Source organism: Sebastes umbrosus, chromosome 8 (genome assembly GCF_015220745.1).
Source record: "Sebastes umbrosus isolate fSebUmb1 chromosome 8, fSebUmb1.pri, whole genome shotgun sequence".
Lineage (NCBI taxonomy): Eukaryota > Metazoa > Chordata > Actinopteri > Perciformes > Sebastidae > Sebastes > Sebastes umbrosus.
In genome coordinates, this window is record NC_051276.1 from 784,316 (window position 1) to 805,524 (window position 21,209).

General features: G+C 44.6%; 1 protein-coding gene across 7 annotated transcripts in view; it reads right to left on the reverse strand.

Annotated features, from left to right (window-relative positions):
* bicdl1 (BICD family like cargo adaptor 1) overlaps nucleotides 1-20,940 on the reverse strand; it is a 34,701-nt gene extending 13,761 nt beyond the window's left edge. For 5 of the 7 annotated variants that reach the window (XR_005207912.1, XR_005207913.1, XM_037778225.1 and 2 more), the window contains exons 1-3: nucleotides 20,142-20,940; nucleotides 18,820-19,035; nucleotides 1,561-1,677 (exon numbers count right to left, since the gene is read on the reverse strand). Coding sequence is in view for 4 of the 7 variants with exons in the window: in XM_037778225.1 (XP_037634153.1) it covers nucleotides 1,561-1,677; nucleotides 18,820-19,035; nucleotides 20,142-20,540 (732 nt within the window). In the remaining 3 variants the exon portion in view is untranslated. The remainder of the gene's footprint in view (nucleotides 1-1,560; nucleotides 1,678-18,819; nucleotides 19,036-20,141) is intronic. The other 2 variants (XR_005207911.1, XM_037778223.1) reach the window with 1 other exon arrangement.
* Nucleotides 20,941-21,209: the final 269 nt, after the last annotated feature.

The window sequence follows — 21,209 nt, forward strand, 5'->3', positions numbered from 1 at the left end:
TCCTTCATATCTCTTCTGAGTCAGCTGTTTTAAAGACACCATAATGAGGCGACCAGACACAGAGATGGTGTGGTTCCATGTGTTTACATCTAGTTTAGCATTGAAATGACTCTCTGTAACCTGCTACAACACAATACAACAGCAACACACGTAGAACAGAGACATACAATCAGATGACTGCCTCAGTAAAGTCAGTTACACACTAATATCTGTCTAAAGTTAGCTAACATTAGCCACCATTAGCTAGTGGTCATACCAGACCAACATGTAAGACTGTAGCTGCAAAACTACTGAGCGTGTTGAATTGAGCAGGGCTGCATGTTGCTGCTAATGAATTCAACTGTTTATCTGTATGAAGGAAAATGTGTTCATTAAGGCTGGGATGGTTCACCTATCTCCCGATTTGATATGTATTGTGATTTTTAAGTATTGTGATTCGATATTGCAATTTTTTGTGATTCCTGTTAACTTTGTTAACATTAAACCATCAGAACAAGATGAATCTTCCACTTCTAGGAACTTTTACTTTGGACAATCTCTGAATTAATCTAGTTCAAATGTTTGATTTTCAGCATGTATGTAGTCAGAGATGTCCTGAAGTCAAATATATCAGTCATTGTCAGGAATTATTATAACCCCAAAATCAAAGAATAAAGACATTTCCCTCACAGATTAGTGGTATTTTCTTTTTAATTTATAAGGGACATGTAATGTTTTATACTTCTGGTGAATATAATCCATCAATCTTATTTCCATAAATGTATTTTGTATATACAGTTCCCTTAGTTAACACCTTATTTTGAAAAGCGGACGTAGTCCCACGTGTCTACTTCCCACGTGTCTACTTCCTCTAACTTCTCCAAGGTGGTCTCTAGCTCTCCCGTCAGCTCCGTTCTCTTTGTCCATCCATGGTCAGCTCCATCGGGGCCGTTTCAATGCAGAGAACAGAAATGTCAGTATCTGGGTGTTCTACAGTTGTAGCGTCGGCCCATTTGACCACGGAGACGAGAGCGACGGCTGGCTCCACCGCACGTTACGGCGATACGATAATGTTTCCTGTCCGTGACAGAGTTAGCATGCAGCTTTAGTCGTGATGTCTAGCTCTGCTTTTCCTGCAATGTGTGAAACCCAAAGTGTTTCCATCCTTTACTGGATGTGTAGTGTATCCGGAACGGATATGACGTCAAGATACACAGACTACCACAATAAAAGCAGAAACTTCCTTCTACCTCCACATAGACTCTGATGAAACAAATATATCCATTCTGGTATTAAAACATCTATTTAGAAATCGTAAAAAAAATATCGTGATACATAGGTGAATCGATTTTTTTCCCAGCCCTAGTGTTAATACTTCTTTCAAAAGTGACATAGTCTGGCTCTAACGTCCCCTGGTGTCACCTTAGACACTCCGGCTCCCCACTGAGCACCAATAACTGCAAAGAGGCAGCATGTTTCTGCAGATGTAAAGTACTTTGCTGTACTTTTGCCCAGTTAGGTTTGTTGTTTAGCCTTTGGTGGGTGACTGCTGAAGCTGTGTGTGAACTGATCTGGTCTCACCTCAGCCTGTAGAGTCTCTAGTCGTGTCATGTGCTGGCTGGTAGACATACTCTTCTCCCTGAAGTCGTCCCGTAATGAATGGACCTGAGTGGACAGCTGCCTCTCCACCTCTGCAGCCTGCAGGGAGACAGACAGGACGGACAGACAGACAGACAGAAAGAACAACAATAGAGACCACATTTACTCAAAATAGACACAATGCAGCTATAGTAGCTGTAGTTAGTTCAGTTATAGGGGATAACATGACATCTGATTCCTCAGATTTTTCTAATTTTCAGACCCAACTGACGCTGACTCAGGTGACATCACTTGAGGACATTGATCAGACTTCACACAGCTCCCTCTGGAGACACTAAAGGCTTCATACAGCATCTTTTTCACATCTGCAGTAGACCTGTAATATCAGTGTTACAGTGTTATATTAAAGGGACTCTGTAAGAATCAGAAATGTCTTGTTAACAGCGACACCTGTGACCGTTAAGTCAACGAAAGTCATTGTCCTGTTGCTCGCGGTCGTGCTTGTGCTCGCTCTACATAGACATGAACAAGCATCAGTCAAAACAGTGAGGCGACAAACATCAGCTAAAACCACAATATCACTCTATATTTCAGCTGCTTGGCAGTAATGTTAGCTGACCAGATGAAGGTCTCTCAAAGAATCAATGCTGATACTGTGTTTCCTGCTTAAGACTCCCGTCTTCTGCAGTGTTTAGTGTGCGTGCATGCACGTGAGAGGTGGAGCGAGTGAGAACGAGTGCGCAGTGTGAGTGAAGGCAAGCAGCCAGAGAAGCATGGACTCCGGCCCTGGAGACCAAAGCTGCGGTCTCCCCTGTGTCTTCTGGCCGTGGTCGGGGGGCTGGTGCAGGAAGAGTTGACACTGTTTTGCAAGACGGGCTTCACTAGATAGAACTTTGCGGTTTTGATTTATACGTGTAAGAAGTTACAAACAGTACCTTTAACTGCTCAGTTAAATGTAGTAAATGCAAGATTGTTCATCGCAGCTCTTTAATCTGTGTTCCCTCACTAAACTACTGAGGTGACTCACTGGAGTCTGATAGCTCACGTAGACATTCATAACCACACTGGTTCACTATATGTGCTCAGTGATAGTGACATAGCGTTATTCCTCCCCAGTCTGTTCCTGGAAATGGTGCATTTGATAGTTTTAGCGATGCACACGTCATGGCCATTTATAAACCCTCTGATAGTCACTGTCATCCAGCCCAAAAGCATTCAGTGCATCAGCTGAGCTCAATGGACTCACAGAGCCTGGCTGAGCATCATTAGTACGGAGCTGCACTCTGGAAGCTGCCGGTGGCATTATCATCACTGCCATGGCAACCGCATCCTCCTTAAAACCACTCACTGAGGCGAATAAACATATTATAGTAAATATATCAGAAACATTAAAGAAAGGAAGCAACTGATCTACACACTGAATATAAACTCCTAAACCAATCAGTCCTCAACTCTGAACCAATCAGTCCTCAACTCTGAACCAATCAGTCCGCAACTCTGAACCAGTAGTCCTCTACTCTGAACCAATCCGTCCTCAACTCTGAACCAGTAGTCCTTAACTCTGAACCAATCAGTCCTCAACTCTGAACCAATCAGTCCGCAACTCTGAACCAGTAGTCCTCTACTCTGAACCAATCAGTCCTCAACTCTGAACCAGTAGTCCTCAACTCTGAACCAATCAGTCCTCAACTCTGAACCAATCAGTCCTCAACTCTGAACCAGTAGTCCTCAACTCTGAACCAATCAGTCCTCAACTCTGAACCAATCAGTCCTGAACTCTGAACCAATCAGTCCTCAACTCTGAACCAGTCAGTCCTCAACTCTGAACCAGTCAGTCCTCAACTCTGAACCAATCAGTCCTCAACTCTGAACCATTAAGTCCTCAACTCTGAACCAATCAGTCCCCAACTCTGAACCAGTAGTCCTCAACTCTGAACCAGTCAGTCCTGAACTCTGAACCAATCAGTCCTCAACTCTGAACCAGTAAGTCCTCAACTCTGAACCAGTCAGTCCTGAACTCTGAACCAATCAGTCCTGAACTCTGAACCAGTCAGTCCTCAACTCTGAACCAGTCAGTCCTCAACTCTGAACCAATCAGTCCTCTACTCTGAACCAGTCAGTCCTCAACTCTGAACCAATCAGTCCTCTACTCTGAACCAGTCAGTCCTCAACTCTGAACCAGTCAGTCCTCTACTCTGAGGGAAAACTGAGCTGACTAATAGATCAATGTGAGGTTCAGCCTCTAGGTGGCACCACACACTGCTGCCTCTCCCTTCACAGAGAGATGAGAGGAGGCTCAGCAGCTGGTCCTGGTCCTGGTTCTGGTTCTGGTTCTTGAGTCTGTCTGTTGTGTGTTCTGGGGCTCCACTCATCTCAACATGAACTAATGAACTAATAAAGCAGCTCTCTGGAAGGAACCCTTGTGAGAGAACGTGGTAAAACAATAGACTTATAGTATGCCAAAAGGTCAAAATGTTTCCAACAGTTCAATGGTTCTGATTAGTGGACGACCCGCTCTACCTCCCGAACCACAGAGAAATCCCTGTATCACACTCAGAGATGGGAAACGTTCAAGCTTTCAGGACTTACATCAAGATTTCTTAACAATGACAATAGACTTGAGGAGCGATCTGCACAGAGGTATAACTGGTAGAAGACTCTGAGGGAGAGTTATTGTCATTGTCCTGGGATTGGCTTGTAGTTCCTGTTTTATTTTGAAAGTTCACTCTCCTCATGTGTCCTGTTTGGTTCTACTTCCTGCCTAGCTGTGTTTCATGAGTTGATTAGTGTGTCATATACAATCTGTGTGGAGTTGTCAGATGAGCCTCTCTGCTCCCAGTGTTCTTCAGCTTGTGTTGGAGTTACTTAGTGGACTCGAGCTTTCAGTCATTGTTTGGTCATTAAATCACTGAATCTGTCCTCATCTCTTCCTCTATGTTTGGGTCTAAATCTGCTGCTGTATTCACAGAACTGTGACAGTTGTGACCTACGAAGGAAACACGGAGAAGGCTGTAATATCTTAAGGCTGTAATGAGATATCAGTATAAATCTGACCCTCCAGGAAAAGAGCAACAGCTTCATATTGTTCAGGAAATATATTTGATGAAATAGTTGAGCTATATTTTGAGAGTTAAAGGAAATATTTTTGATAGAAATTAGATAAAAGTGGTTCAACTGCTGAAAAACCAACTGCTGTGGAGTTGAGCAGCGTGTCGTCTGTCGTCCTCTGAGCCAGTTTCAGGTTCAGGTTCAGGCAGCAGACATTGATCTACTGTCTCTGTTATGGAGGCCAGATGTGTGATGGTGTTTCCTCTGTGGGAAATAAATGTTTCCTCCAGTCAGCAGCAGGTCACAGTGGTGAGGTGACCTCTGACCCACTGGCCCAGTCTGCAGACAGATTGACATCATGTGGAAAAACCACCGAGTCGACCGCAGACAGATTGCTGGTATGCAGATATTCTCTTAATCTGCACATAAACTCCTCAGATCCCAGATCAGGCTTTATCAGCATGACAGAATCCAGGGCAGCAAAGTAGAGCTCAGCAGAGAGACACGTTTCTCTACTGACGTCTCTGTTAGTAGATGCTGTACATTCACTCTGATATTCAGAGACTATATGACGTCTCTGTGAGTAGATGAAGCTGTACGTCCACTCTGATATTCAGAGACTATATGACGTCTCTGTTAGTAGATGCTGTACATTCACTCTGATATTCAGAGACTATGTGACGTCTCTGTGAGTAGATGAAGCAGTACATTCACTCTGATATTCAGAGATTACATGACGTCTCTGTTAGTAGATGCTGTACATTCACTTCAGAGACTACATGACATCTCTGTGAGTAGATGATGCTGTGCATCCACTCTGATATTCAGAGATTACATGACGTCTCTGTGAGTAGATGAAGCTTTACGTCCACTCTGATATTCAGAGACTATATGCTGTCATTGTGAGTAGATGAAGCTTTACGTCCACTCTGATATTCAGAGACTATATGTCGCTCTGTGAGTAGCTGATGCTGTACATCCACTCTGATACTCTGATATTCAGAGACTACATGACGTCTCTGTGAGTAGATGATGCTGTACATACACTCTGCAGACGACGTGTACAACAGCAGATATTCAGTGACTACATGATCCAGCAGGTATGACTGCAGGAGCATCACAGGTCTCTGGTGGCACAACCTCACATCAGACCGTCCTGTAGAGCACATCCCCATGGTAACAAACACATGGAGGTTCAATTTGCATATCACTCCGGTTGTCATAGCAACCAGGGAGCAGTGGGATTGGTGGAGCAGCGCCCGGTGGTCTCAGTGCTTCTGGTATTTTCCTGAGTCACTTTCACAGAGTGCTGCCTCTTCTAGACTCGGGAGGATGGGCGACACCGAACGGTTGCAATAACAGACACGGAGAGTGACGATACGAGCCAATCATAGAGCAGCGGCTACCTGGGGCTGATGGAAGGCCCCCTTTGTTATGTCCTCCTGTTACTGATGAAGCCAGACACAACAGGCCAACGTTCAAAACATAAAAACATGACACCTTGCCGGTTGTAAATGACGAGTTAAAGAACTGGAATTACTCAAATAAACAATTGTGATGAGTCAGCAGAGGCTGCTGTCAGCGTTCTAGAGGTTGAGCATGGCCATAAAACCTGCAGACTCTGGTGTATCTGTGAGGTAATGTCATTAGAGAAAGGTCCTTCCTGCTGGTTCACTGTGATCAGATTAAACCTGAGGAGATTGACCGTTCTCACATTCAACACCAGCACCCACCTCCTGGACCGATCTGCTCTGGCTGTGTTGAATATAATGTATAGTTATAATATTAACCCACACAGACCCAGAGAGGGAGAACCAGCAGGGGCCTCTGTGTCAGCCCGGGCTGAGGTGTAACGAGCTGCAGAGTCCATGTTTAGATCTTCTTTGTCCAGATGTCTCCATTACCTGCTGGTATTAATCAAGTAGAGTATGGACTGGGCTTGTTTTGGTTACTGACTGGATGCATATGGCGATGCTATTAGCACGGATTATAGCCTAATCTCCTCAGTGCTCTATCTCACCCCGTGACTGACATCACTTCCTGCAGAGCGCCCTACCTTCTCAAGGTCATCCCACTGCAGCCAGTTAAAGAACTGCTTCTGAAGTCGTTCCTGTTTTTAGAAATCTAATCTTTGGCTGCAGTTTGCTTTAGAAATCACTGGCAGTTAGATACAAATAAATATAGTAATACATTAATAAATAGTTGATTTAAAAAAATCATAAATTAAATGAAAAACATGTTGGTAATCTGGAAATAGGTAAATAAATGTCTATAAATCTACATTTAAACATATTTCAGAATTTCAACATTTCTATTTATATTCACTTCTCCTGATTTAGCAATTAAAATAGTTCCTCCACAGTCATGATGAACACAGAATTCTGACTTAAAGCTGGTGTCTGTGACTGTAGAGCCACCAGAGCTACCAGGTTTATAGAAACTAGCTACCAGGTCTATATAGAAACCAGCTACCAGATCTATATAACCCATCTACCAGGTCTATAGACACCAGCTACCAGGTCTAAAGAAACCAGCAACCAGGTCTATAGAAACCAGCTACCAGGTCTATAGAACCCATCAACCAGGTCTATAGACACCAGCTACCAGGTCTATAGACACCAGCTACCAGGTCTAAAGAAACCAGCAACCAGGTCTATAGAACCCATCTACCAGGTCTATAGAACCCAGCAACCAGGTCTAAAGAAACCAGCAACCAGGTCTATAGAAACCAGCTACCAGGTCTATAGAACCCATCTACCAGGTCTATAGAAACCAGCTACCAGTTCTATAGACACCAGCTACCATGTCTATAGAACCCATCAACCAGGTCTATAGACACCAGCTACCAGGTCTATAGAAACCAGCTACCAGTTCTATAGACACCAGCTACCAGGTCTATAGAACCCATCAACCAGGTCTATAGACACCAGCTACCAGGTCTATAGAAACCAGCTACCAGGTCTATAGACACCAGCTACCAGGTCTATAGAACCCATCAACCAGGTCTATAGACACCAGCTACCAGGTCTATAAAACCCATCAACCAGGTCTATAGACACCAGCTACCAGGTCTATAGACACCAGCTACCAGGTCTATAGACACCAGCTGACAGGTCTATAGACACCAGCTACCAGGTCTATAGAACCCATCAACCAGGTCTATAGACACCAGCTACCAGGTCTATAGACACCAGCAACCAGGTCTATAGAAACCAGCTACCAGGTCTATAGACACCAGCTACCAGGTCTAAAGAAACCAGCAACCAGGTCTATACAACCCATCTACCAGGTCTATAGAAACCAGCAAGCAGGTCTATAGAAACCAGCAACCAGGTCTATAGAAACCAGCAACCAGGTCTATAGAAACCAGCTACCAGGTTTAAAGAAGCCAGCAACCAGGTCTATAGAAACCAGCAACCAGGTCTATAGAAACCAACAACCAGGTCTATAGAAACCAGCTACCAGGTCTAAAGAAACCAGCAACCAGGTCTATAGAAACCAGCAACCAGGTCTAAAGAAACCAGCTACCAGGTCTATAGAAACCAGCAACCAGATCTATATGGATGTTGAAGGACTACAATAAGAGGGTCCTCATCAGTAGCTAGTGGACCAGGAGGCCACACAGAGCACTTCAGACCAGAATAAGACTGTTAACTGTGAGCAGTGAGCGGACTACTGCAGGCTTCTCTCCATTCACTCAGAGCTGTAAACAGTAACTAAAATTACTGAGTCTCAGTAAATAAGAGAGAAAGAGAGAGAGAGAGAGAGAGAGAGAGAGAGAGAGAGAGAGAGAGAGAGAAAGAGAGAGCGTGTGACCTCATTTATTTATTACCCAGCAGGTCTCCCTCTGATTCACTGAATCATGGATCTGGATCGATGCTCTCAATTAAGTCTCATAAATTTCACTGAGTCACAGAGATCACAAGATATGCTCCCCCCAAAACACAATATACCACTTCCAGAGAATATCTCTCTCTAGACCCCCACAGCCAGGCTCCGGTTAGACTCATGATGAGTACCTGCTCCAGCTCAGAGCGGTCCTTGACTGTGATGATGGTGTTGGGGCAAGATGCTGATATAATCTGATCAGGATGAGAAGGAGAGCCCGCCCTGTACAGCGGCGAGCTCAGAGCCATATCCTCCCTGAACAGCGTGTGCCCGGCAACAAGAAGTGAGAGCGTCGCCATAGACACACCTTCTGAAGGGGTTAGACTAGAGAAGCACCTGTGTGTATGCACAGCTCTGGGGCATCCTGAAACGTAGCCTTGGTAGCTGACAACACTCCCTTAACGGGGAACTACGCCCATTTTAAAATCCATCCCTGTTCTTCCTATGGTCTGAGACAGTCCAAAAATATCAGTAAACATCAACAACTCTCTCCCAAATCCAAAAACTAGAGCGCTAAGACTCTCAACTGGTAATGTCAAAAGGTACAAAGTGTGGAGCTGCTCTATAGACAATGAATGGGAGAGATGTTCCTGATGGCACTGAGAGCACCCAGAGGAATAGGTTTCACTCCTGACAACACTACAATAGAGTAAAGAGAAAGGAAACAGCACAAAGTCAGTCTCTCATTCATTGTCCATAGAGCAGCTCCACACTATCACTTTATACCCTATGACATCACTTTATACCGTATGATATCACTTTATACCCTATAACATCACTTTCTCACCTATAACATCACTTTATATCCTATAACATCACTTTATACCCTATAACATCACTTTATACCCTATAACATCACTTTATACCCTACGACGTAACTTTATACCCTATAACATCACTTTATACCCTATAACATCACTTTCTCACCTATAACATCACTTTATACCCTATAACATCACTTTATACCCTATAACATCACTTTCTACCCTACGACGTAACTTTCTACCCTATAACATCACTTTATACCCTACGACGTAACTTTATACCCTATAACATCACTTTATACCCTATAACATCACTTTATACCCTATGATATCACTTTATACCCTATAACATCACTTTATACCCTATAACATCACGTTATACCCTATAAGATCACTTTCTACCCTACGACGTAACTTTATACCCTATATCATCACTTTGTGGCAGCTGCCAATTCTCTGGTGCTTGCTGTTGTTTCCCTTTTCCCTGGTGTTTTTTTGGTTGAGTTGCTGAGTGATTAGAGGGTTATTCAGTTCACCTGTTGCGCAGGGTGTGGGGACTGGCTCTTAAATGATAGTTGAGAGCAGCTTGGTGCATTCCCCTCTTGGCCAATCAGGGTGTAACGACGCCCTTTCTGTAGGGCTTAAAAGAGGAGGGAAACTGCACACCCAGGGTCATTCTGATCTCTCCTTCACTCAATGCAACATGTGTTATCAGCTTTATCAGAAACTCTGGTCTGTTTTGGGCCCTTTTGGGATTCTGTGATCTTTGTGTTTTGTTTGTTGAGAGTGTTGACTCTCCTAGTTGGGGAAACAAGTTAAGTGCCAACCAATTGGGTTACCTGCACTGGGACATTTAGGTACTATTTGTGCAATGATCTGGCTTGCCTTACAATAGCCTAACGCCTGCAGGCTGTATTTTTGTATTCTATTCATTTGTTGATTTTCAATGAAACCCTTTATACCCATTTCTTTTAGTGTATTTTATTTGGGAAAACTTTAAAGAAGGGTAAAAGGAAAAACACAAACCAATATTTCAGTTTCCTTAATTGTTTGTTAATATAGAGGCATTTGTTCATTATTGAAGAGGCATTTGTTCATTATTATTATTAAGAAGGCATTTTATTTTATATTATTATGTGGATGGGAACTGTTTTTCAGTTCTGACTCAGTACCGCCACATAATTGGCAACCACGAAGGGACACGTAACACAAAGCATAATCTTTCAATAAAGAGATTTAGTTTTGTGTCCCATCTTCTGATATCTATTTATCAAGTGTATTTGAGTGTATATTTCTGAAATGTGTATTTGGAGTGTAGCTTGACTATTAGTCCAAATAATTACTAGTGACTATCCATCATGTCTTGGGAAGATCCAGACATTACAATGACCGCATTTGAACCGTCGCTTGCGGAATTGGAATCCGAGCTTTCTCTAAATGTTAGCTTGGATATGCCTGTAGTTGGGCAGGAGGTGCACTTACTGGATGATGATGATGATGAAGAGGGATGGGTAGATGCTCCAGTAGAACCACAATTGTCTGTGGACACTCATCCTCTTTTGGCTTTAGAGGGCTTATTACTTCCGCCTTCATCCCCAGTTCCTGTAGCTCCTCCCACCCAGGAACACTCAGATTCGGATTTAGTCATTTTTGCTAATGCTGTAGAGTCGATGAAACTTATGTTTAAAAATACAGTGGATTGGCAGCGTGAGTGGCTGTCAAACATTTCAAAGGGCATACCCATTGATAAAGCTCTAAAAATGTGTACTACTCTCATAACAAATGTGGTGGAGAAAGCAAGTAACCATTTGCTCGCAGAAGTAAGGGATTTTGGTTCAAAGTGCATAAATGCCATTCAGTGGAATGCACAACAAACACAGTCTGAGTTCCAAGAGTCCCTGATTACTGACCGTCAAAACTTGATGACCTCCATTACATCCGCGGTCACTGAAAACAAGGATGTACAACTTCTGGTGACCGAGGTGCGTACATTGCAACAGCAGATGGGTTCAGTGCAGGCTACCCTTGAGTCTCTTGTGCGTCAACAGTGTGCACTCAATTCTCAGGTCAATTCAATACATAAGCGAGAGGAATGGGTCCTTAAAGAAGCAGTCACACCTGTTGCAGTTTCGTCTCAAGCACACACATATCCTGTTTCTCCAGTTGTTAAAAATGTGGTTTTGTTGCCTACCTCCGCACCTGTGGGAGTTCCTTCAGATTGCTCAGGAGCTGCTGCTCCTAAGGGTGAAATTTTCCAGGATGATGGTTGTAGAGTGACTGATGGCAAACTTCCAATTAAGATGTTTTTCCCTTGCTATGGCGGGCCTCAGGATGAGAAAGATCCTTTGGTGTATTTGCAAAGATGCAGTGACTTCCTGTCTCTGAAACCACTTACCCATGGTGAGATCCTAGCGACCATGAGAAGTGTATTGCATGGTTCTGCACGTGATTGGTGGGAGACTGTTAGGGAGAAAATCCATTCATGGGAGGAATTTCAGAGAGCTTTCCTATCATCTTTTCTTCCCAAGGACTATGTTGATGTTCTGGAAGAACAGATTCGAACCAGGGTGCAAGGAAGAAATGAGTCACTACGAGACTTTGTTTTCTCCTTTCAAGCACTTATCAAACGTTGGCACTCTTCGGCCACAGATGATGAGATTTTAAAAAGAATATTGAAGGCTATGAATCCCTTTCTGGCATGTCAGCTCCGTGGTCGGGTTACCTCCATAGATGAGATGATCCGCATTGGGAGTCAAATAGAAGTAGATTATGAAAACCAGAAAAGGTACAGGAGAACTCTGAACGAATCTCACAAAGCTAATGGTACAACTGAAAAGAAGGTTATAAAGAGACCTGAAATGGTTTTGTGTTGGCGTTGCCATGGTGAGCATGCACCAGGGTTCTGCCCTCAGTTTCATGTCTTCCCAGGTAGCTCAAAATACAGTAGACAGCAAAAGTCAGAGTCAAAACAGACTTCAGAGTCCAGTAAAAAAGGTTCCATGGCTACTGTTGCTAGTCAGCCTGCAGCCAAGAACTGCCAGAAGCAAAAGTCTACTAGTGTGGTGGGATCTCCATCTCACCCGCCCACTAGTCTAAAACAGTTGGTTGTGCCCATCACGGTACGTCAGCGTCATGGGAAAGCGCTTGTGGACACAGGTGCTACTTACACTTTATTGCATGTGAGTCTGTGGAATAAGATCAAAGGCCCCAATGAGTCCCTTGTATCATGGCAGGGTGGACCAATGTATCTTGCGAATGGCCAGCAAGCAAATCCTATTGGATGTAAAGTGCTGGAGTTCAGCATGCATGGTAACAGTTGGTTCGTACCTACCGCAGTACTGGATGCAGATGTGTTGGTGTATCCATTAGTTCTTGGTTTAGATTTTATGAGCATGAGTGGGCTCCAGGTCAACGTCCGGGACAAGGTATACTCTTTTGCTGGTGATGACACCACCAGGGTTTTCCCTTTCCAGCCTGCCCTGTGCCCTAGCGATGGTTGGGGTGTTCTGAGTGTGAGCAGTGTTGCTTTGTATACTACCTTACCACCTACATTACCGCTCTTGCCTGCTGTTAGTGATGACTGGTGTAACCTAGCTTGTATTCCTAAAGGTGATGACTTACTCAGTCTGCTCCATACTGCTGTTGCAGACAGTGGTTTAACAGGGAGGAAGGCTGAGAAATTGTACCAACTCTTGCTAAACAACCCGCGGGTCTGCACCACCACTTTAGGCCGTACCTCTGTGCTGAAACATAAAATCAAATTAAACAGTGATGTTGTGGTTACCCAGCGCCCCTATCGATTACCCCTACAAAAGCGGAAGATGGTTAAGGAGCAGATCGAAGAGATGCTTCAACAGGGTATCATTGTACCTTCCCATTCACCATGGGCATCCCCGATTGTAGTGGTGCCTAGAAAAGATGGTGGAACACCCCGATTTTGTGTTGATCTCCGCCGTGTTAATGAACGTAGCGAGGGAGATGCCTATCCTCTACCAACGATTTCTGAGATACTTGAATCTCTGGCAAGTTCAGCTGTGTTCACCACCTTAGATCTCAACAGTGGTTATTGGCAGGTAGAAATGGACCCGGAAAGCCAGCACCTCACGGCATTCATCACATGTTTTGGATTATTCCATTTTCGGGTTATGCCTTTCGGCTTGAAGGGAGCTCCAGCTACCTTCCAAAGGCTAATGACTCAAGTGCTGAGGAGCTGCCTAGGAGAGTGCTGTATGGTGTACTTGGATGACATCATAATCTATTCCAAAGACGTCCAGAATCACTTTCATGACGTCCAGCGAGTGTTTGATTGCCTCCAGCAGGCTGGCCTTACACTCAATATTAAGAAATGCCACTTCTGTTGTCCCGAGCTTAAATTCCTGGGTCATGTAGTGAGCAAGGAGGGAGTGCAGGCAGATCCAGCAAAGACAGAAGCACTTTGTGACTACCCTGTGCCTAGAAACCTCAAGGAAGTTCAAAGGTTTTTGGGTCTGGCTGGATGGTACCACCGTTATGTCCCTAACTTTTCAATGATTGCGGAGCCCCTGAATGCGCTGAAAAAGAAAGGAGTCGTGTTTAAGTGGTCAGAGGAGTGTCAGAAGGCATTTCAATGTCTTAAAGACCATCTGACCTCTCCTCCTGTCCTTGGTCACCCTGATATGTGTAACACATTTGTCGTCTACACCGATGCAAGTTCTACGGGTCTAGGGGCAGTTTTGGCTCAGAGATCGAACACTTCCTCTAGAGAAGAGGTTATCGCTTATGGCAGCCGCTCTCTAACAAGGTCAGAGCAAAATTACTCCACGACAGAACGGGAATGTCTGGCTGTGGTGTGGAGTCTGGAGAAATGGAGACACTATCTGGAAGGGAAACCTTTCGTTGTTGTCACTGACCACTCTTCGTTGTTGTGGGTCTTTAACACCAATAAAGCTAGCTCCAGGCTTATACGCTGGGCACTGCGTCTGCAGGGATTTTCTTTTACGATTGAATATCGTAAGGGTAAGTTGAACAACGCACCGGATGCTCTGTCGCGGGCCACTGGTCCGGCCTCCCTTGCATTGTACACTCGTTCCCTGGCACGGGATGAGAAGTTTGTACCTTTTCCTCTGACTGATGAGGATGTCTGGAAAGCCCAGAGGAGTGATCCAGACATCCAGAAAATATATCAGGCACTGCTCACTGATGACAAACCTGGCGGTGAAGCAGACTCCGGTTTTGTCATTTTGGAGGATACGGTTTACAGGAAAATCAAACATCTTGACCGTGGTGACCTATACCAGGTATATGTTCCACAGTCACTTCGTCCAGTCGTCTTGCATGCATACCACGATAACCCTTTGAGTGGTCATTTTGGACGATATAAGACCCAGCAAAGGATTCGTGAAGTTGCATACTGGCCGAAAATATGGACAGATGTCGCAGAATATGTAAGATCTTGTACTATTTGCCAGAAATATAAACCTGAGTCCAGGAAGCCTGCTGGCTTGCTCCAGCAGACAAAGGTAACGGAGCCATGGGAAATACTTGGTTTGGACCTCATGGGCCCTCTGCCTCGTAGTTCCCTGGGAAACATCCAATTACTTGTTGTGGTAGATTATTATAGTCGTTGGGTTGAGTTGTTTCCTTTACGTAATGCTACTGCTTCCACAATCAGCAAATGTCTGCGGAAGGACATCTTTACACGTTGGGGTGTCCCAAAACATGTCTTATCAGATCGGGGACCTCAGTTCGCATCAGAGGTTTTTAAAGAGTTGTGTGATAGCTGGGGGGTTGTCCATAAACTCACAACTGCCTATCATCCACAGACTAACATGACTGAGCGTATTAACCGCTCACTAAAAAGCATGATAGCTTCGTATGTTGGAGAGAAGCATAAGAGTTGGGATCGTTTCATACCGGAGTTGCGTTTTGCCCTGAACTCCGCAGTCAATGAAGCCACCGGCTTTTCCCCAGCTGAGTTGCTGCTTAGAGGATCTTTGAAGGGACCTTTTGCCAGAGCTTTTGAGCCCTCTTCTCAGGTCCCACGTGCGCTGACCAAGCTCTGGTAGAGTCCAATCTGGCACAGGCAAAAAGGAAACAGGCTCATACCTACAACAAAAACAGGCGACATGTCACATATGAAATGAAGGATAGGGTCTGGATGAAAGCCCATCCCGTCTCCAAGGCTGCCAAAAATTACACAGCTAAACTGGCCCCACGATGGATTGGTCCGTACCGCATTGTTGAGCAGGTAGGCCCTGTGAATTACAGGATTGTGCGTGAGGACACCGGAAAGGATCTAAGGGTGGTTAATGTGTGTGATTTGAAGGAGTGTCGCCCAACCTCTGTTGAAGTGGAGGCTCAGGAGAGAGAGGCGGTCATGCGCATTTTTCTGGACAGTGACACTAGTGATGAGGATGAATTTATGTTTTTTTTGTGACATTGTATTAAAGGTAAACAACTGTCTAAAGGACTTTGGAGGCGGTGTTTATTATATGGGGGAGGGAGTGTGGCAGCTGCCAATTCTCTGGTGCTTGCTGTTGTTTCCCTTTTCCCTGGTGTTTTTTTTGGTTGAGTTGCTGAGTGATTAGAGGGTTATTCAGTTCACCTGTTGCGCAGGGTGTGGGGACTGGCTCTTAAATGATAGTTGAGAGCAGCTTGGTGCATTCCCCTCTTGGCCAATCAGGGTGTAACGACGCCCTTTCTGTAGGGCTTAAAAGAGGAGGGAAACTGCACACCCAGGGTCATTCTGATCTCTCCTTCACTCAATGCAACATGTGTTATCAGCTTTATCAGAAACTCTGGTCTGTTTTGGGCCCTTTTGGGATTCTGTGATCTTTGTGTTTTGTTTGTTGAGAGTGTTGACTCTCCTAGTTGGGGAAACAAGTTAAGTGCCAACCAATTGGGTTACCTGCACTGGGACGTTTAGGTACTATTTGTGCAACGATCTGGCTTGCCTTACAATAGCCTAACGCCTGCAGGCTGTATTTTTGTATTCTATTAATTTGTTGATTTTCAATGAAACCCTTTATACCCATTTCTTTTAGTGTATTTTATTTGGGAAAACTTTAAAGGAGGGTAAAAGGAAAAACACAAACCAATATTTCAGTTTCCTTAATTGTTTGTTAATATAGAGGCATTTGTTCATTATTGAAGAGGCATTTGTTCATTATTATTATTAAGAAGGCATTTTATTTTATATTATTATGTGGATGGGAACTGTTTTTCAGTCTTCTGACTCAGTACCGCCACAACTTTATACCCTATAACATCACTTTATACCCTATGACATCACTTATACCCTATGACATCACTTTATACCCTATGATATCATTTTATACCCTATGACATCAATTAATACCCTATGATATCACTTAATACCCTATGACATCACTTTATACCGTATGATATCACTTTATACCCTATAACATCACTTTCTAACCTATAACATCACTTTCTACCCTATAACATCATTTTATACCCTATGATATCACTTTATACCCTATGATATCACTTTATACCCTACGACGTAACTTTATACCCTATAACATCACTTTATACCCTATAACATCACTTTATACCCTATAACATCACTTTCTACCCTACGACGTAACTTTATACCCTATGATATCACTTTATACCCTATGACATCCGTTTATACCCTATGATATCACTTTATACCCTATGATATCACTTTATACCCTATGACATCCGTTTATACCCTATGATATCATTTTATACCCTATGACATCACTTTATACCCTATGACATCACTTTATACCCTATGATATCACTTAATACCCTACAACATCACTTTATACCCTATAACATCACTTTATACCCTATAACATCACTTTATACCCTTTGACATCACTTTATACCCTATGACATCACTTTATACCCTACAACACCACTTTATACCCTATGACATCACTTTATACCCTATGACATCACTTATACCCTATGACATCACTTTATACCCTATGATATCATTTTATACCCTATGACATCAATTAATACCCTATGATATCACTTAATACCCTATGACATCACTTTATACCGTATGATATCACTTTATACCCTATAACATCACTTTCTAACCTATAACATCACTTTCTACCCTATGACATCACTTTATACCCTATAACATCATTTTATACCCTATGATATCACTTTATACCCTATGACATCACTTTATACCCTATGATATCACTTAATACCCTACAACATCACTTTATACCCTACAACATCACTTTATACCCTATAACATCACTTTATACCTTATGACATCACTTTATACCCTACGACATCACTTTATACCCTTTGCCATCACTTTATACCCTATGACTCATCTGTAGAGACAAAGAAAAAACATTTTATTCCAGTGTGGACATGAAACCACCACTGAGGGGACAGAACGCTGACAAATGAACAAGAACACCGAGGGTATGATCCAGGCTAATCCCTCACAGACTGGTTTTAAATCAACACCTCTAACACTGTCTCATTGCAGAGCTGTTGTATTGTTCCACCTGTATGGATGAAGAGTCTTTGTTTGGGTGTAGAGAGAGCAGACTGAGGTCATGGGATTAATCAGCTCCATCAATCTGCCTCGCTCACTTCCTCCTGACGTACAGTACATCACATTTATCTGTCCATCAATCAGTCTGTCCACCTGAATACCTCATATAGGACATTTCCCTACTCTGCCTGTCGTATTAACTGCACTGACATTACCTGCCAATATGCAGAGTGCTGTTGCATAAGTGTGCCGTCCAATCACTGTGAATTATTCAACATAAGAGCCGGAGGCTCCACTTTATATTGATGAGTTAGCTCGATTCAGGAGGAGTTAGGGAGAGACAGGCTGGACGGAGGTAGAGAAGCACTGAGGGATGAGGAAACGTCACTTCAGCAAGGCAGATTTGAACTGGACCGAGTGGCCCCGAGGCCCCGCCAACGAGACCACATACTGTTCACACCAACCCCTCAGGAAGAGCGCCGGTTGTTGATGGTAATTTTCGTAGTGGCCAAACGGCGGTACGGCAAATTTCCATGTCCATCACGTGATGCCATCGGGCCCAAAAATACTTTTTCCCATAGACTTCAATTGGGAAGGAGACGTCTGTAACTCAGAGGGTCATTTATTTTTAGGTGAATCAACTCCCCAGTATGAACACTCTAATAGTCCCTATTTAAATCATTAGGTCCTAAAAGTTATAAAATGCACTAATAGCTGAATAGCAGTTATTTCCCTCCGTTCATGTGAATGACACCCAGACCAAGGCTGGAGCGAGGGCTGGGAGGAGGAGTTAGCAAGCCGTGATGACAGCGTGACAGATGTGACCCCGTGACCGCGCCATGTAACCGAACCATGTAACCGAGTCATGTGACCGAGGGGACGCTACTGCGCCTGCTCTATGGGCCCAATGTATGAGGAAGATAGCCGGAAGATCCTGGTACTTTTAGACACTCTCATAGCGATGAATGGGGCCCGGCCTCCAACGCTGTATCCAGTTCTCTTTATACATCCATTGTAGGCACACACACACACACACACACTCACCCTACTGAGTTGCTCCAGCAGTCTGTGGTTCTGTTCGGAGAGCTCGCTGATGGCCCTGGTCTTGTCCCGGTCGGCCTCCCTCAGCTGGACCTGATGGCGCTCCAGCTCGCCCTGCAGCTGCTGGACGTCCGTCTCCAGCTCGGCCACGCGGCCCTCCCACTCCCCCTCTCGACTCTCCAGACGCCGACGCAGCTCATGCTTCTCCTGCTCCAAGTGCTGCATGTGGATAGGGGATGGGGGAGGATGGGGGGGATAGAGGGTCATGTGGTTAAACCTTACTGTGCTTACAGTATTTGACAGAAATCACTGAGGGTGTGACAGAGTCAGAGACACTCTGGAGCTGCAACACACTGAGAAAGAGTTCTATTATTATTATTCACAAAGTTCATCCCCTCACTAAGTTGTTACTGGACAACAATAAAGGCACAATCAAGTTTTTCTTCAATGGCTAAAACTGCCATAGTTAACTCTGTTGACTTATCTCCATGGTGGTGCTGATGATGTGACTCCACATTTAGCATTAATGTGATGTTGAGGATGAAGACAGTTTGACTGTTGCACCGTTCACCAGAAACTGAAGTTTTGTTACAAAACATAAAAAGTGCAACAGAGTCACAATAGTATAGTTATACAGCTCTGACTGGCTAAATGACAGGAGGGATATAATAGTGTGGTTGTGAACTGCTCCTGGAGAGACAGGTCAGATAACAGGATGCTCCTTTCTCTTCTCTAGCTGGACAGATGTGCTGAACCACAGTCTGGACGGCGGTCGCTGTTGTTGTGGTCATCTGTGTGTTTCCATGTGTGATACGTCGCAACAAAGAGAGAATCACAACAACCCGGAGTGTTACCAGGAGCTGTAACAACATCCATGATGAGAAGAGTGTGATACTAAGAGGATGAAGGGCTGAACAGATGTACAGCAGATCCCGTATAGGCCCTGGACGGGATTAGTCTTTGTGGTTCTTCTCAGGCCACGTGGTGGCTGCTGTGAAGGATTGTGAAAACAACAAGAACAAATGCTCAACTGTACTTCATTCACTGTAAACAGACTATGTGCTGCACTGTCTGGTCACTGTACAGACAGATAGTGTGGTTGACTTTATCTCTAGATCACAATGACCTGTAGGCTTCAGTCCTCACTGGACTGGAACCAGTTCACAGCTTATAACACATTAGATACAGTTATAACCTGCCATAAAAAGGGACCCAGCTTCAATAGGCTCCATTAGTTCTGATTCTCTTTAGTGTGTTTACACTGTGAAGGCTCAAACTTCTCTAAAGGATCAGAGCATTTAGAGGTATAAACTGGTATAATGTACCTCTAGTTTCTCGTTGAGATCTTTGTGCATCCTCTCGTATTGCTTGGTCAGGTCTTGGTTTCTCTCCAGCAGCGCTTTGCCGAGTTTAGCAGCTAAAACCAAGTCTTTCTCCTTGTGACGGAAGAGCGATAGTAAGTCTGCGTTGTGCCCCATCGCATGCGTCTCCAGGTCGGACAGCTCCTCGTCGTCGATCCGCTCCCCGGTAAGCATGGCCAGCTCCTCCTCCAAGGCCATGCCGAGGCCTCCGGAGCCGGCGTGCCGCAGCGGGTGAGCCTGGAAGCCGGCGGCGGGCTCCGGGGCGGCGGAGCCGGCCCGGGGCTCCATGATGTCGCTGTCCAGCTCCAGTGGTGCTGAAACCACGGAGGGAGACGTCTGCAGCTCCAAGCAGAAGGTGGACATAGTACCGATACCAGCCGACCGATCTCACTCCGGATGAACCCACCCTGCTCTCACAGGGCTGGGCTGACCGGACCGGCTGGTAACCGAACATTCATCCATCGCCCGAGCTGGATACAGTTAGATTGTAATCCTCCCAGTCCGTCTCCCAGTTAAACCAGCAGCTCTCTCAGCTCTGATTGAGTCCCAGCACACTCCGCCTCCTCTGCAGCCCGCTGACTGGCTGCTTGTTACCGGACACACGGACGGCTTTTATCCCGGGATAAACCGCCTGGATGAGCTGTGCGCAGCGGTCGGTCGGTCAGGCTCCATGCCGCCTCGGACTCCCGGGTCCCCCATAACGATCGGCCCGTTACACCGGAGGCATCTACAGCCAAGAAGATGAGCGCGATCCCGATGCCTCCTCAACAGCTTTCCAGTCTTGAATGCGCGTTCCCGCCACGGTAGTGACGTCAGCTGCAACCTGTTACAAGCGGGCAGCTCATTGGCTGAGACTGATAGCGCCATGTATTGTTGCGTCTTCTGGAACACAGTAAACGAGCACGTGAAGACTAAAAAAAAACAACCTGTTATAATAATAATAATAATAATATCATAAAAACACACTGTTATAATAATAATAATGATAACATAAAAACAAACTGTTATTAAAATAATAATAATAACATAAAA